The sequence below is a fragment of the Asterias rubens genome, chromosome 18 (genome assembly GCF_902459465.1).
Source record: "Asterias rubens chromosome 18, eAstRub1.3, whole genome shotgun sequence".
NCBI lineage: Eukaryota > Metazoa > Echinodermata > Asteroidea > Forcipulatida > Asteriidae > Asterias > Asterias rubens.
The window spans coordinates 12,423,527-12,440,554 of record NC_047079.1 but is presented as its reverse complement, the minus strand read 5'-3'; the positions used below and the strand labels follow the sequence as shown (position 1 = coordinate 12,440,554).

Here is a 17,028-nt window from a genome sequence, read left to right as displayed (position 1 = left end):
ACTGTGTTTTTATTTTAGTTTTGGTTTAGTTGAGTTTTTTATTAGTTCTTGGTATAGGTTTCCTTTGTTGAAGTTGAGGTTTCAAACAGAGTAATTTAAAGTGCGAGGTCCAAGTCCATTCGTTTTGGTCTAGAGGTTTTTATTGTTTAATACTGCTTTCGTTGATTGATTTATAGTCAATAAAGCTATTTTTAGTTGTTTTTGTTGAGAAACCTACACTTTGAGTCACTGTTCCTATTTTTTTGCATCTCCTCGCGTCTTAGCCCTATCCGATCTTGGTTTTTCTCATTTGTTCAAGCGAGTGCCCCCATAGTTAGCATTTTTATTTAGCTTTATTCATTCTTTTTCTAAGTGTACCCATTTTCCGGGTTACACAAGCACATAAAGCAACATAAGGCCAGTTGTGTATTGCTTTTTACACGAACGTTTTACTATACTACTCAAGTCAAGCTTTAACAACCTTTTTTCAACAAACTGAGGATTTTAATTTGAAGACACCTTTTCTGGGGTTCGTTACACCAAACCATAAGTTACTGGCTAAATTCTGTTGTTTTGAAGCATTTTCTACTACCATTCAAAATTCAACAAATAATTGTGAGCATAAAAACCTTACTTGGTAATGAGCAATGGAGAGATGTTAATAGTATAAACAAAATTTGTGAGTAACGGATCTCTCTGAAGAAAACTAGTTTTTGAGAAGAAGTACTTTCTCGAATTGTTGAGGTCTCAAATTCAAGGCATCTGAAAGCACACAACTTGTGCGACAAGGGGTGTCTTCCCATTATTCCCAATTGAGCTCAAATTAATGTTCACGGGTTTGTTAATTTAAGAATATGTTGAGATACACCAAGTGGAAAGACGTGACTAGTGCTTGAAAGTTTCCTAATGTGTCCTGCCTTTGCCCTTAAAGGGTAATTTTAAACTGATTTTCAATATTGTATCCTTTGTTTTCTCAGAGTCTACTTCCGCAAAAATGCTTTTGGGAAACAAGAATATTCAATGGAGCAAAACAAATTAAATGAACACATTGCGAACAAAATGTATTTACTATTTACAACTTTTGGATGAGATTGAAGTCATTTTGATTGTTTAACACGTAAGGCAGGATTCCGCCTTGGGCCGGTGTTTTTAATGGAAATCTGTCCCCGGAGATTCTTTCCCCATTATAGGCAGGTGTGTCAGGAGATTATGTTCTCCCAAAATTCGCTCCCCCTTATACGGCAAACTTGTGACAAACTACTTGTGATAGCGCCCTCTGTTAAATCACCCTCACTCAGCCCATGTTAGTTTCTCAAACAGGGGAAAGAATCTCCGGCAGCACTGATTTCACTGAGACACCGGCAACCCATCCGGGCGCCTAGTCCTGGAGAATTGCGCGTGGCCCTTGTAGTGGCATGAGATTTCTGTCCCTTGGAGATAGTTTCATCCTTTTACAGTGAGCGGTGACCATGGTCGTTTTTAATTCTGAAAGCACCCTCTTTTGATTCCATCTGCTTTAGACCGTATTGATATCAGATACTCCGAGGAAAAATCCATAGCACTCCGGCTGTTCGTTAACCGCGGCCCATACCAGTCTGGGGAAGACAAGAGGGGCCGCCACTTCGTTTGTTTGCAGTTTTTCGAAAGCAAAAAGAAAACGAACATGTTCTGTCGCCAGTCAAATAAGCCGAGTTTTGTTCCTCCGACAACGGGGGCTACAATACCGGCCAAAATGCCTGGGCCACCCATTCCTACGTTATTTAAACCCATTCCCTGTTCACTTCCCAACTGACAAGTTTTTAGGGTTTGTGTACTTTTTGTAGAAGGACGCAAAATCAATGTTCACTGATTTACGGTAAACTTGCATTGTTTGAAGGTAAAACGGTAAAAAGTTTCACTTAAATTTTATTTTCTGAGGTGTTGTAGGTTTTGACAAAAAAGAGTAAAACAGTGTTAGGAAAATTAGTTCAGCTTGCAAATTGTATTTACCAATAATTTTAGTTCAATATCAATTAAATACTCAAAACACAAAAACCAAACAATCAATTGATACGGCGTTCATGTTCATTCCTTCAATGTATTTAAAACATTCAAGTGACACCTGACTATTTCTAAAACTATGCAATAATTTTATATCTTAACTTCTAGTACACTAATTGGATTATAGTTAAATTTAACAAAAACATGCTTTGTAGAAATACAAGTATCTAGTAATTACACTAATGCTTTGTATTCTAGCGTTAATGCAAACATTAACACTGTGTTTTTGACGACCTTTAACGTAATAATTGTTTAATTGTGAAATGAATCAGATATTGACAATTTAAAGAATTGAGTTATATGCAGGGGCTGGAAAGAACACTTAATGTCCAAGCTTTGGGTGTATCGCGTTGCTAAGTTACTCCCGTTTGAAATAAGCCAGTGTATAAATTTTTGTTTAAAACTAATTACAAGTAAAGTGATGTTTTCGCGCAAAAGGATAAAAATTAGACTAAAATTTGATCACAAAACTGTTGTTTTCAGAGCGTTATTGCTAAAAACCAAGTGTTTAAGTGGTATTTTTTTCAAAATAAAGCTTTTGTCACTAAAATATGTGTTTTGATGAGTAAAATATGAATAAACATTTAACTAAGGTTCTAGAAATTTAGTTTCCATTTTATTAACAAATTTAAAAGTAGGCCCGACCCGAGAGGGCGCTGTTCGTGATGTCAATCGAGGCGCGATATTTGAAGCACGACGGCTCAAAGTGTTTGCTGCACAGCGTTGGAAAAGACGTCGGACCGAACCTCTTTGCAAACTGACCCCATTTTTAGTTGTTTTGCTGCCTGCAGCAGCAATACACGTGGTCGACATTGCCGGAAAAATGCAAGAATTAAACCTTTTTTCGAAACGTACAAACTAGAACTTGCATGTAATTGCACGTACTTGTGTTCAATGTACGTTTGAGGCAAAGTCTGCTCGATTGACGTCACAAAAGGGGTAGGCGGAGTCACCCCAAACAACTTTATCTATTTTTTAAACATATAAATTGTTACAAACAATAACAAACCAATTACGTAATTGTTCATTAACATATACTCTAATGTTTGAATAAAAATAAATTCTATTTCCAGGTGACTTTAAGGTATACCATGCAAATTTAGTTCTAAACAAAATCACAGAGTGGGTCACAATTTTACTGTCAACGAAATTTGTCTGTGTAAGATAGATCAAGATAAAATGCGACATTGTGTAATCAGCTAATAATAATTCCGAATAATTAAGTCACGGTCGAAGTGAGGGAATTGTTAATTTCCAAATTCACACTAAGATGGTGTATTGGTTTCATGCCGATTAACGAATCGCTGTAAGTGAAATATATTTTCCCCTCTTTGACATGTTAGTCGTGACATCATCAAACGTTTTATACGAAAGTGATTCAAAACGAACACCCAATGTTTCATCTGCATTAAACAAAAGTGCTTTCTCATGTGAAAACAAAGAAACGCTCACACCACGACGAAAAATTTAATATTTCTCCATATCGAAACGTGTTCAAAAGACGACACAAAATAAATGTTTTCTGGTAACTTTACAACGCAAGTATTGTACATTAACGAATATATTAACAGAAGACAACTGTTACCAGTTGTTAGGTGAATTATTTGTATTTTGTTGCCTTAACAGGGTACAGCTTTTTCAACCAATTTAAAATGTTTGAAATAAAATTGCGGGCACAATCGGAGGCCACAATGAATTATTAGTCTAAGTCTGTATTAAGGAATCTGAAGTTTTGTATGTACTGTTTAATAAACTGTCATTTTTTTGTTGCGTAGTTTCATTTTGCATTTTATGGAAAATGAAAGCTGTAGAGTCGTTTCAAGGACTCATCATTGCACCCTCGGACGGAATTACAGGCTGCAGAAATTTCAAACTTTCCCGAAAATGAAATAAACTCAAAAAAAGGATGAACTGATATTAAAGCACTGTTTACGTGACAAAACACGTTGAAAGTTGTTGCCACAATACACATTTGCGAAATCAAGTGTTCAAATAAAACGTCTTTTCCATACTTATTGTCCTGCAAATAATAAAACAATTAATAATATAGTAAATTTATTTGATTCATCTAAACACACGTTCGATTTTCCACAATTAACTCATGATTATTATATTTTTAAAAACTATGTAGTTGCATATTAGTTTATTTAAATCGTTGTATAAAACATATAAACGTTTCCGTGTGTTTTTATGTTTGATTTAGATTTCGTACAGCAGGGATCCAGTAAAAGACGTGTACTGGGCAGAGTTACTATATACTGGACCGTATACAGCTAAGTGAACTTGATCTCCATAGTGCAGGGGAATCACTGCACTGTTGCTCACTTGATGATAATCTGCACCGTGTACACCCCCTGAAACAATGATGTTACCGTTCTTCCTCAGCTGGGCATATAGGTAAGGCTCACTTGATGATTTCCGGACTGAGAACATGAATACGTATACCCCAGGCACATTACACGTAAACGTGCCGTTATTCAAGTTAAAATCAGTCCCTTCCTCTGAAAACAATAACTCTTCAAAGGGCAGAGGATCATAGTTGGATGGAGGGTTGAAGCGGGTATTCCTCACTGCAGTGAAGGCGGACCGTCGCGTACTACATTCACCTGCTTCACCGATCTGTCCAGCTGGTCCAGGTTCACCTCTCTCCCCCTTCAGACCATTCAACCCATGCAGACCTTGAGGTCCTTGTTTCCCTGGTTGACCGAGTCCTTGATCTCTCTTCAGTCCATAATCCCCTTTAGCGCCTGGCTCACCATCCAGTCCATCTGACCCCTTGTCTCCTTTAGCCCCGGGTTGACCTACCTCACCAGGGGAGCCTGCATCACCTCTCGGGCCTACAATCCCTTGACCATGGTTTCCATTAGATCCGGGGATTCCCGGTATACCGGCTGGGCCCTGGCAGCAGGAGTTACACGTCAGTCCCGGATCAGGTGAAACTGCTGCTGTAGCCACCAATAACCAAACTTGCATAAAAGCCAAGACACTGCCCACTGCTATAGTAATATTCATCTGTAAGTTGAAAGACAGACAGAAAACAAACAATTACAACATTTATAGCAGTGTTGTTTTCGTAGCTGGGAGGGTTGGTCATGTGTCAGTTGGACCAAACTTTTTATGTATTCGCCCGTAAGGTATTAGATTTGATAAAATGGTACATTAGTTGACTAACCGAATTAAGTTCTAAGTTTGCTGAACTAAATCGGTAAATGAAGTGGTTGTTAATTTTATTTTGAAATTACTTTTTTTTTCAAAAGAATTGGACTTATAAACAAAGTTAGCTTTAGTTAGTTGTCAGAATTACCCCCCATTCTAATGTATGGTGTTTGTTTTGCAGGAGCAGATATACTAATGAATATGTATGTTTAAGTTTACACTAATGAATATGTATTTTTCTCCCCAAAGGTTGTGAACTCTTGTTATTATGCTAATTTTGTAACTTGGTTTATGAATAGGAGTGCAGAGGTCAGTGCCTTCCCTTTCCTTTGTACTTGTCTGGTCACACAGGTTGGTGTGAATAATTATATATTGTTGTGCATTGAAGGATTGAGCTCCTTTGCATGAAGTTGTGGTATGCAATATTTTAGGGAGCGGCATTAGTCTCTCATATAGGTTCTTATTGAAGAAGAGTCATGAAAGTTTGAGTGAGAGAAAGATAGAGAGAATTCGAATGGGTATTTGGAAGTGCCTATATCTCAACAGTGTCGCGCTACAATTATAGCCTTTGAGGTTGTTCTTTTACTGCAATTGTAATGCTAAATCAGAAACAGATTATTCAGGCTATTATTTTAAGCAATTGATTGGCAGAGAACTGAGGTGGCAGAGATCGGCAGTTTGAGATTGGAAACAAGGAGAAAATCGTAAATTTAAGTATTGCTTATTGTTTTTTGAGGATAATGATTCTAATTGAGCAGAATTCTTGAAACTAAATTGTTCTTGGAAATGTGTATTTCATGCTGTATTAATGGAGCATTGGATTTGAATAGCTGTGTAATTTGAATACTCTGAATTTGTAGTTCACCATTTTTTTGAGAAGAAGAAATCAGACAAAAAAATTGTTTGAGAAGTGCATGTGTATTTATCAAAATGAAGGAGAGCATCAGGCATTATTGTATTTGTTAATTTAATAATTATTAATAATTATTTTATAGATGGCCATGATGTTGAGGTGGGAATCTAACCCTCTCCTAGAAGTTTAAAGGGACTATACCCTCCCTCATAGAGTGAGAAGCGTTAATGGAAGTTCTGAGACGGACAAAAAGGAAGGCAGGAGAGTCTATGACACGTGCCTACAGGACAGTTTAACCTTTGGACATTTTCACGGTGGGCCAATTTTATTCACCCAATATTATGAACATTTTGGTCGGAGTTGAAGTCAGAGTTGAAGTCATAAGCTTTATTTGACAAGATTGAGACGAAGTGTTTTGAGTTTATTGATTAGTTTCCGTAGAATCAAAGATATAGTTATTCAGTGTACTTTTTCCAGAAATGGGGCAGTGTCCCCAGTGATTGTAAATAAATGTAAAATAATTGTAAATACAATATCTTGTCGAAGAGACTTTTGTTCTAGAGTTAGCAAACTGTCTTTCGCGTCACGGTTGCATGGGGTTAACTGTGACATTAGTTTTCCAAAATGTTGTGGTCTTTTTGAAAGCAACTAAATGAGAACGCCTTTAGAGTGTTAAAACTGTTTATAATTGATATTATTATCAACAGAAGTGTCGTTGCCGAACGGTTTAGAGCACCGAACTCTGGTGTTTCTGATCAGCAGAGTTAGGGTCCGAATCCCGAGCCGTGACACTTATTGCTTCGTCATTAGGAACGTAAAGCCGTCGGTCCCATGTGTTGTGTATAACGCATGTAAAGGAACCCAGTGCACTTATCGAAAAGTGAAGGGGTTCACCTGGTGTTGGCTGCTGTGTACGCCGTGCCACCTTGTAACTCCTTCTTAGGTGCTACATAAATGGTTCTCATCGAGTTCTTCGAGTTCATCACTACAATAAGTTATCTTTCTGAAAGTTGGTAAAATTATACTCAGCGCCTTGAGTACCTTGTTGGTAGATACGTGCGCTAGATAAGACTTCGATGTCATTACTGTGTAATATTCGTCGGATTGCCACTCTACGGGTGCGAATGATAAGAGGTCTGTTGTATATAATTTGGTTTGCGCCTTTAACACCATGTGTGTATCTACTTGCCAGGTAGAGTTTGTTCTTAGAGAACTGTCTTGCTTAATGCTACTACCGCGGAGTAGATTGTTCGGGTGCTCGGGAGACTTATCAGTTCTGAAAAGAACTGTACTGCTTATTAACTATTACCTGGGCGGATGGAATAGAAATAGGCTGGGACTATTACTTATTTCTACCGCGGAGTCAGTTCTTAGGTTGCTGTAGTCATCGTCAGGAGACTGACGATGACTAGAGCAACCCAAGAACAATGGAGGTTGACGTTACGCGGCGATCATGTGGTGTCACTTGGAGCCACTCAGGCAACAAAACTGACTTGAAAAAAACCCACAGCTAAAACCGTACTCTTGAGTCTTCGGCCGATTGTGGCCATCAACGTCAGTTTTGATCATACTCTCATGACTATATTAACGTACCTTTTCAACACGTTTGGTGACTAGGCTGGTGACTTGGCAAAGTTCAAGTATGGCGTCTCGTTCAGCACGGATCAACTCAATGCTCTACGTGGTCACTTATTGAGTTGATCCACTTAACGTAGTTTCTACTAATTATATTCCGAATCTTATTCTTAATTACAGTGATTTTGACTTGAGCAAAGACAGTTTGTCAAAAGTGGGAAGTGAACCTGTGACCCTAATTTCTCGGCACTCTCCAACCGAGTTATCAATCAATATTGTTCACGGTTTACCTATTTTGCCAGCAAATCACAAATGTTTACAACAAAAGAGTACGAGAAAACAGTTGACTGGGATAACAGGGTAAGGGTAGAACCCAGAGTTAACCTCAAATTGTTTTTATATTTGCTCCTTTGCTAAGGCTTGCTCACACTATGACAATTACGGCTAGCTACGTTTAGCTGCGAATCGCAATTTTTAGTTTACCGCCATTCATCGTGTGTTGCCGTCAATTGTCGCTGACGAATCCGCTAGCGACCACAGATGGCTGCAAACTAGTCACGTCTGTCGCTACTATGTAAGCCAGACTTTGGCTGGCTCATATAGTGGCGGCAAAGACCAAACGGAAAGTGAAGAACGTGAAAATCCCAAGACCTTGGCGGCAAAAGGGGAAAAAAAAAATGGCTGACGGTTGGGAACGACCTTCAGCGACAACAGGAAAGAGGTCAGACGGCTGGCAGCGGACTGGGATGCGGCAAGGAACGGTGGCTGACGGTGGGTTGCGGCGACGATGACGTGACTCATTTGCCGACATCAAAACCTCTGTGTGTAGGTTGTATAAAAAGTCGAGTTTGGCGTTCCCACTCTTCACAATATTCTGGTCATCCACTCATCAGACATCATGACTACCAACGAAATGGACCCTTCCCATGAAATATGTTAATACATTCACGCGTGCGTACAAACCCTGTTGGTTGGCAAACACCATAGATTTGGGCACTAAGCAGACGCGCAATTGCGTCTGCGTCACCCATTGGCCGTGTACAAAACAGCGCGATGTTCCCTCATTTTGCCAACCAAAACGTTAGTGCGCACGCGCTATGTGTAATTTACATTATTTCATGGGAAGGGTCTATTGTGACGAACTCAAATCGACAATTGACCCCATGCACGCGCATCACACGCGGCGACTGAAGCCACGCTCACCATGTTGGTGGTCAATAGATTTACGTGTAAACGCAGAGTCGCCTAAAATGCGTACTTCTCTGAACAACACACGTTGACATTGACCACCAAAATGGCGCCTCCAAGATTATTTTGATGATGACGTCAGGTGAATTGGGTCAATAGGCGGAATCGCACGGCATGGAAATGTCATGCGACTGATAATTGCGGCCGTCTGCGTCAAGAAAATGAGGGTTGCGTTCTCCAACGAAATCTGAACGCAATCACAAAGATTTGTTTTGCTGTCACAACTTTGCCGACGGACACGACTGATAATTTCGACCGTCTGCGGTCACTAGCGGGTTCGTCAGCGACAATTGACGGCAAAACACGTTGATTTGCGGCAAACTCAAAATTTCAATATGCAGCTCGACGTTGCTTGCCGTAAACCTTATTTGTCATAGTGTGAGCCAGTTAGCACCAGGCCGATGACTTGTTTAACCACCCAAAACTAGGACACTGTTGTCGAGATAATACTTTTGAAGAATTCGTTGACAAGAATTTAGTTTTGAGATGACCTCGTTTTCAAAAGTGATGATTTCAGCGCAGCTATGCATGCAATAAATTATCGCCATTTGTATATCACAAAATGCTTCAAGCCCTGTTCGTACTTCCTGCGAACGCAATGTTTTACAACACAACTCATGGGCCCTATACAGTGTTACGTGTTTAACCTAAACCCTTAGATGCGTTCGAAAATTTGTTACAGAACCCAAACACTTGTTTTTACGGTGTGTCTTGCTGAGGCTTACCACCATTTTAGTTTTTATGTTTGCCATTATTACGTTAAATTGGGTCGAATTTTGCAAATTTGTTTGTAATCTCGCAACATGGCAATGTAATGCCTTAAAAAAAGTACTCAATTGCCCTGGTTAAACAAAACAACTGTCCCTTTAACCGTGGCCCGCCAAGGTTAAAGAATAAAGTGTAAAGATTATCTTAAAACCTTTGGAGCAGGCGATACACTCGTCTTGCCTCGGTTATTGCCCCCTCGGTTTCCCAAAAGACCATCGACATCTTATTCTAGGTACATATCTTGTATAATGTTCAATCTGAAATAGTCTACCTAATTACTATATATAAAATAATGCAATGGTCACGTCAAACAATGCAATGCCATACCTTTTTGACCATAATTATCTTTAAACAATATGTTATAAACGAGCAGAAAGTCAAGCGCCGTTTATGTCAATCCAGTGGAAAAGAACTTGAAGTCAAATTTTTGAACAAGGCATTGCACTGAAAACCAGTGTAAAAATTGCCTCGCCCAAAACCACCTGCAAGTACGTATAAACGTGAGAAACGAAACCTTTGAGGCAATTACGGCAAGGTTTCAAAGGGAGATGCAACTGGGTGCACATGTTTGTGTACAATCATAGTACCACCACAGTTCACTAAGATGACAGAGCTTTAGGAGAGAAGAGACCTTAGCCACTGCATGAGAATATCAGCTGTATCGAGTGGTAGCCCTTTTGGAGCAAAAACTGCAACCGCATTGCAATAGGCTAACCTTAAACCCACTACTTGTATCTGGAAACGAAAGCTTCAGTCCAGCAGTAGAATGAGGAACACTTACCTTGATGATGTGTTCTTGTAGTCCAAACCTTCTCAGTTCCTCTCTTCTGATGCAAAGTTGTTATGAACACTGCTGCTGGTGCAGCGCGTTTAAATACTGCTGTATTTCCATTGAAGTGCGCATCAGTCTACTTCGGGTTTGATTGACAATCGATGAGCAGCCAATCATACGTCTTAAAGTCACTGATTTATTGCAGTGACTTACTCTACTATTGGTTTGGACGAGGCTGTATGTTACAATTGTGGATCAATACCGTGTTAAAGTCACTGATTTATGGCAGTGACTTACTCTATCATTGGTTTGGACGAGGCTGTATGTTACAATTGTGGGCAATACCGTGTTAAAGTCACTGATTTATGGCAGTGACTTACTCTATCATTGGTTTGAATGATACTGTATGTTGAATGGATACCAATGGTGTAAAACTCTACATTACATGGTGTATGTGTTAAAGTCACTGATTGAATGCAGTGACTTACTCTACCATTGGTTTGAATGATACTGTATGTTGAATGGATACCAATGACATAAAACTCTACACTACATGTATGTGTTTAAAGTCACTGATTGAAAGCAGTGACTTACTCTACCATTGGTTTGAACGAGGCTGTATGTTACAATTGTGCGTCAATTCCGTGTTAAAGTCACTGATTTATGGCAGTGACTTACTCTACCATTGGTTTGAATGATACTGTATGTTGAATGGATACCAATGACGTAAAACTCTACACTACATGTATGTGTTTAAAGTCACTGATTGAAAGCAGTGACTTACTCTACCATTGGTTCGTATGAGGCTGTATGTTACCAATGGAGCTCAATGTGTACATGCTTCAATGGTATGGTATTTTCACATGTATATCCGCCCAACTGGGTTGCACTTTGTGATTGCTTCCTGAAGTTCCTGGCCAGTTTCCTTCTATTTCCGCTCAATTGATGTATTTCCCTGATGATTGTGAGATAAAGTGCAAGTTTATTATCAAAGAAAGAACTGTGCACGCAATATATATACTGTTCAGATGGTTCTCTTTCGTGCTTCGTTAACCACTCTTTTGACGTAATGTTTACGAACACTAACTCAGTGGTTGTTTTCCAAATTCAATGACAATGTATATAGTAGAGTGCACTGGACACCATTGGTAATTTATACTCAAAATAATTGTTAGCATAAAAACCTTACCTGGTAATGAGCAATAGTATAAAGCATTGTAAGTAACGGATCTCTATGAAGAAACCTAGTTTTTGAAAAGAAGCAGTTTCTCGAACTGTTGAGGTCTCGAATTGAAAGCATTTGAAAGCACACAACTAGTGCGACAAGCGGTGTTTTTCCCATTACTCTCTCGCAATTTCGACGACCAATTGAGTTCAAAATGTTCACGGGTTTGTTAATTTAAGAACGTTAAGATACACCAAGTGGAAAGACTCACCTGTTCACGGGAGTTAACTAATGTGTCATGCCTTTGCCCTTAAAGGGTAATTTTAAACTGATTTCCAATTGTATTCTTTGTTTTTTCAGAGTCTACTACCACTGAAACGCACAAATGCTTTTTCGGGAAACAAAAATGTTCAACGGAGCAAAACAATCAAGTGAACACATTGCGATTGGAATTTATTTACTATTTGTCATGGGTGCGATGCGAACCCCCCACGTTTATTTTTATGTTAAGTTATCGTTTGCCTTAATTGCATGGCTAGGGCCCTTTTTGCGGGCTGCTTTCGGGTTCAAGATCATTCTGTTTTGGGCCGAAGACCGAAACTGACGTCTTTGTGTGTCTTCACCCAATAGGTAAAGATCTTGTTATTGTTAATTTTTTCCTAATTACTACTTAGATTATTTTTAATTTGTATTTAATAAGGACTATCCTCAAGTCTCATTTTGTTTATAGAATTTTGTTGACTTTAGTGGATATTTGGTTGCTTTTGCAACATCAGGCTAGCTATTTATTGACTTGCGATGTTTAGAATTATTTATTACCTCCAGAGACTTTCCTAAAAATCTTAGCAGTGTTACTTAACGTAACGTTTTGGAAATCCTTTAGTTTCTTTCATCATTGCATCTGGAATTAGAAATAACCTGTTTATATTGCATTTCACTGTTAATTTGCCTGAAATCCAAGATGGCGGTCGCGTCCATAATTTTGGCACGAACCGCGGGTATTGTTTTATCGTTTCATTGTTTATTCTTTTAAAGTTTAGTTTATGTAATTATTATTGTATATTTTGTATGATCATTCTGTTTTGGGCAGAAGACCTAAACTGACGTCTTTGTGTGTCTTCACCCAAGAGATTCACCGTTTACAGATCTCAATAAAACTAAAGAGCTACTATCAGACTTGCCGTTTCATGCACGTACTTATTCCAAGGGTCACATATTAACTAACAATATTGTTGATGAGATTGAAGTGATTTTGATTAAGTACTATTGTTTAACACGTAACGCAGGATTCCGCCTTGGGCCGGTGTTTCATGGAAATCTGTCCCCGGAGATTCTGTCCCCAATTTTGGCAGGTGTGTCAGGAGATTATGTTCTCCCCAAGTTCCCTCCCCCTCATCCATGTGAACCTTGTTTACAACAAGTGTGACCTTGTACATTCTTGAAGTATTCTGGCAGGCACTGTACTACACTGGTCCTATGGGAAAGTTGACATCTTGTGTCATAATTTCAACGTTAAACCAAGAGTTATGAAAGTAAAAGCTGGACAAGTTTTGAGATGTGCCCCCTTTCAAAAGTTGATAAGAATTAGACAGTGCAATCTCCATAAAATATAAGATTTTGTTATAAACTACTTGTGATAGCGCCCTCTGTTAAATCACCCTCACTCAGCCCATGTTAGTTTCTCAAACAGGGGAAAGAATCTCCGGCAGCACTGATTTCACTGAGACACCGGCAACCCATCCGGGCGCCTAGTCCTGGAGAACTGCGCGTGGCCCTTGAATTGCGAGGGGCAGGAGATTTTGTCCCTTGGAGCTGGTTCCCTCTTCTTACAGTGAGCGGTGACCATAGTCGTTTCTCTTAATTCTGAAAGCACATTCTCTTGATTCAATCTGCTTCAGACCGTATTGATATCAGAATATCTGAGGAAAAATCGATAGCACTCCTGCTCTTCGTTAACCGCGGCTCCTACCAGCCTGGGGAAGGCAGGAGGAGCCGGGTCACTTCGTTTGTTTGCAGTGTTTCGGAAGCAAAAATAAAACAACATGTTTGGTCGCCAATCATAAGACGAGTTGTGTTCCTCCGACAACGGGGCCTACAATCCCGGTCAAAATGCTTGGTCCACCCATTCCTACGTTATATAAAACCATTCCCTGTCCACTTCCCACTAACAATAAACATTGTCTCCCCTGCCTCGTCCCCCTCTCAATGTTGAATGTAACGCAGAAGACCGGAACAAACATTGAAAGGGGGCAGGGGCCCAAAGAGATATAGCCGGCATTGTAGCCTGGGTAACAACACCGCACACTGTACGTTTGTAGTAAATAGAAGCAAAAGAGGGCGCTTTGTAATTCTCATCCCCCGGTTTCTAAGAAAACGGTGTTCGCGAGCACACACAAAACCAACGTTCGGATCTGTACACACCTCACATTGTTTTACATTTTTGATAAATTGATACATAGAGGGCGCTTTGTAAGTATATTTTCAATAGACCTTTTCGCAAATACCGGGGCGCGCGCGTAAAGCTTGGAATTAGGTGCATTGTGGTCTAGCTGGTATCCAAATTTGATCCATATAATATCCCACAATGCACCTCATTCAACAGTCTGCGCTTGCGCATTGGTATTTGCGATAAGGTCTATTATATAACACCACAGAGCCACAGCGCCCTGTACGTATATTTTCTTACAGTTTGCAGCCTACATAGGGTGCGTTCGATTAGCTTCCCTTGGTCGACCCCGCGGTGCTCATTCGGGTGAGCCCCTGACAAGAGCTTATTGGACGATCACAATCGCCCTCCCGTGGTGACGGCATGCACTTCGGGTCACCCGCAACTGACCCACTCCACAAGCAGGGCACTGGGGGCTGACCCGGGTGAACCCCTGGAATGACGTTAAAGCTATTCGAACGCACCGGGGCAGGCCGGGGTCGACCTAGGGAAGCTAAACGAACGTACCCATAGATTGCAGACTGGGCCCCTGTCTTTATCCGCATTGATGAAGACAGGTACCTGCTATTTAGATCCAGTGATTTCATTGGATACAAAGATGTAATTGAATAAATCAACATCAAGTCGAGCGCCATGTGGGAGCTCGAGCCTGCCCAGTGATTTCTCTCCAGATGTTCCAATCCAGCATGCAGGAGCGTAGTTCCTCAGCGCTGGCCAAGCCGGTTTCTCGATTCAGGGTGTCTACCAAGGAGAGACGTCTTAAAGTGTATAAACGCAGTGAATGCTACCGTATCTTGGCTTGTTTTGATCTGTCTGAGGAACGTCGGTCGACCAATCAAAAGTCAGATACGGAAAGCTTACTTTCGGCCGCCCTCTGGATACAGGAGCTCATAACCGTCGTAGAAAAACGTCGTAGGATACTGTTTTGCAGACTTTTAGTTATGTTTTTTTCCCAGATCAAAAACATTTCCCATGGAACTGCTTTCACTGGTATCGTGCTTGATATAGATAGAAAATTGTTAGTCATTTGCAAGCAAAACGATGAGAAAATGCAGTGTATAAAACACGGGGTCTCTATCGGTCATGTTTGCGAACGCACTCAAGTGAAACATAACTATAGTTTGCGAAACAAAATCTAACATGCGGCTGATGTAAATGGATACGGTTATCATTATCCGTATCCGTATCTGTATCTATTACCTTGATCTTTGTATCACAGGAAAAAAAATGACATATTTCACTGCAGTACAAGATTTTCTTGTCAACATTTTCTGGAGAAAAAAAAATAGAGAGTATTTACTGAAAATAATCACCAGTTAATGATGTGGGCTTTCCATAATGCATTTTGGACAAAACCCTGGGTCAGGGATACCATAAAGAGTGAGAAAGATGAATTTCTTTTAACACGTAATGCGTCGCGAAGAGTTCCAGCAAAGACATTTTACAGGGGTCGGTTGAGGGAAAGAGGAGAGTTCTTTAAGCAACACCATGGACAACTGACATACATGTAGAGAAGTGGACCGGACAGGGAGTGCCAGCTGCAGCGAGAACATCAGCAGACCAAGATCTTGGCTCAAACTTGTGATCGTCGCAGTGCGCTGGACTGAAAAGAGAGCGCTGAAGCACAAAGTAAATTCTGAATGTAAAATACAAATGAAAGTTATTAGCACATACTGAGCTTGTACAAATACATGTATGGCCATTGAATTAACAACAAATTGTGTGGACATTTCATCCCATTAACGTAATAAAAAAAGTGCCCAAAACCTTCAAAAGTTACAAATAGTTCTTTCATTTTAACTTCAATTCATCTTGCCTGTGTGTTAAAGCTTCATGTATGTGATCAGCGCTAAGAATGTCTTCTTTTATTGCCACCAATGTTGTCAGGTCATATCTTAAAACATACTTTATTTATATCGCATGTTATAAACACGGCTTTGATATCCTCTAGACCAATCATAGTAGATTACCTGTCCAAAGTAATTTATATGAATGAAACACAATGTCTGGGAAACATAACTTCCTCAGTTGACGAAATAGACTAATTCAAAGTTTATTATTTAAAAAATCATAACTTTTGATCTACATTAGGGGTTTTTACAATCAATGCATCATCAGAAAGGTCATTAAAAACTCCGTAAACGCCTCGCAGACATGACCCCTTTTTGATTTTGTCTTCCGGCTCAAAAGAGAGGTTTAAAATTTCAAAATTTACGTTGTTTTCTGGTACAAATCGAATTTATTGTATAGATAATATTATTATCTTAAAAAGGAAATCATTATTACGAACATACTACGTTGATAACATCGGTTCCCATCCGATCACTGAGGTTAAGCTAAATCGGGCAAGATCATCGGGCAAGATCAGTGCTTGGATGGGAGACAACTCGACGAGCACATTTTGTATTATTTATTTTTTAATTTTTTTATTTTCTTCTCCTATAAATAGCATCGTTTTTAGTCTGTTTTCAAGGCGTTTTCAACAAACCTTTTTCCTTCCGGTTAGTTAGTCTTTTCTCCAATCGTCATTATGCATAAGTTCCTATGTCCTCAACCACAAAGCTATTTTGACAATCTATACATCATAATACGAAAGGGCTTTACGTACGTAGTCTGTTTTCAAGGCGTTTTCAACAAACGTTTCCCTTCTGGTTAGTTAGTCTCTTCTCCAGTCGTCATTATGCATAAGTTCCTTTGTCCTCAACCACAAAAGCTATTTTGACCATCTATACATCATAATTATGAAAGGGCTTTACGTACGTAGTCTGTTTTCAAGGCGTTGTCAACAAAATTTTCCTTCGGGTTAGTTAGTCTCTTCTCCAGTCGTCATTATGCATAAGTTCCTATGTACTCAACCACAAAAGCTATTTTGACAATCTATACATCATATGAAAGGGCTTTACGTACGTAGACTGTTTTCAACAAACATTTCCTTTCCGGATAGTTGGTCTCTTCTCCAGTCGTCATTATTCATTTTATCAAAAGCATTGACAGCATTCATACCACCATGATTTTGGTACTACAGA

The 17,028-nt window shown here is 39.6% G+C and overlaps 1 protein-coding gene across 1 annotated transcript; it reads right to left on the bottom strand.

Moving 5' to 3' along the window:
- Positions 1-3,447: 3,447 nt before the first annotated feature.
- Positions 3,448-10,505, bottom strand: LOC117302513 (complement C1q and tumor necrosis factor-related protein 9-like). The gene is made up of 2 exons (XM_033786478.1): positions 10,401-10,505; positions 3,448-5,031 (listed from the first exon to the last, which is right to left on the bottom strand). The coding sequence occupies exon 2, from the start codon at positions 5,029-5,031 to the stop codon at positions 4,219-4,221; it is 813 nt and encodes a 270-aa protein (XP_033642369.1). The 5' UTR covers positions 10,401-10,505; the 3' UTR covers positions 3,448-4,218.
- Positions 10,506-17,028: the final 6,523 nt, after the last annotated feature.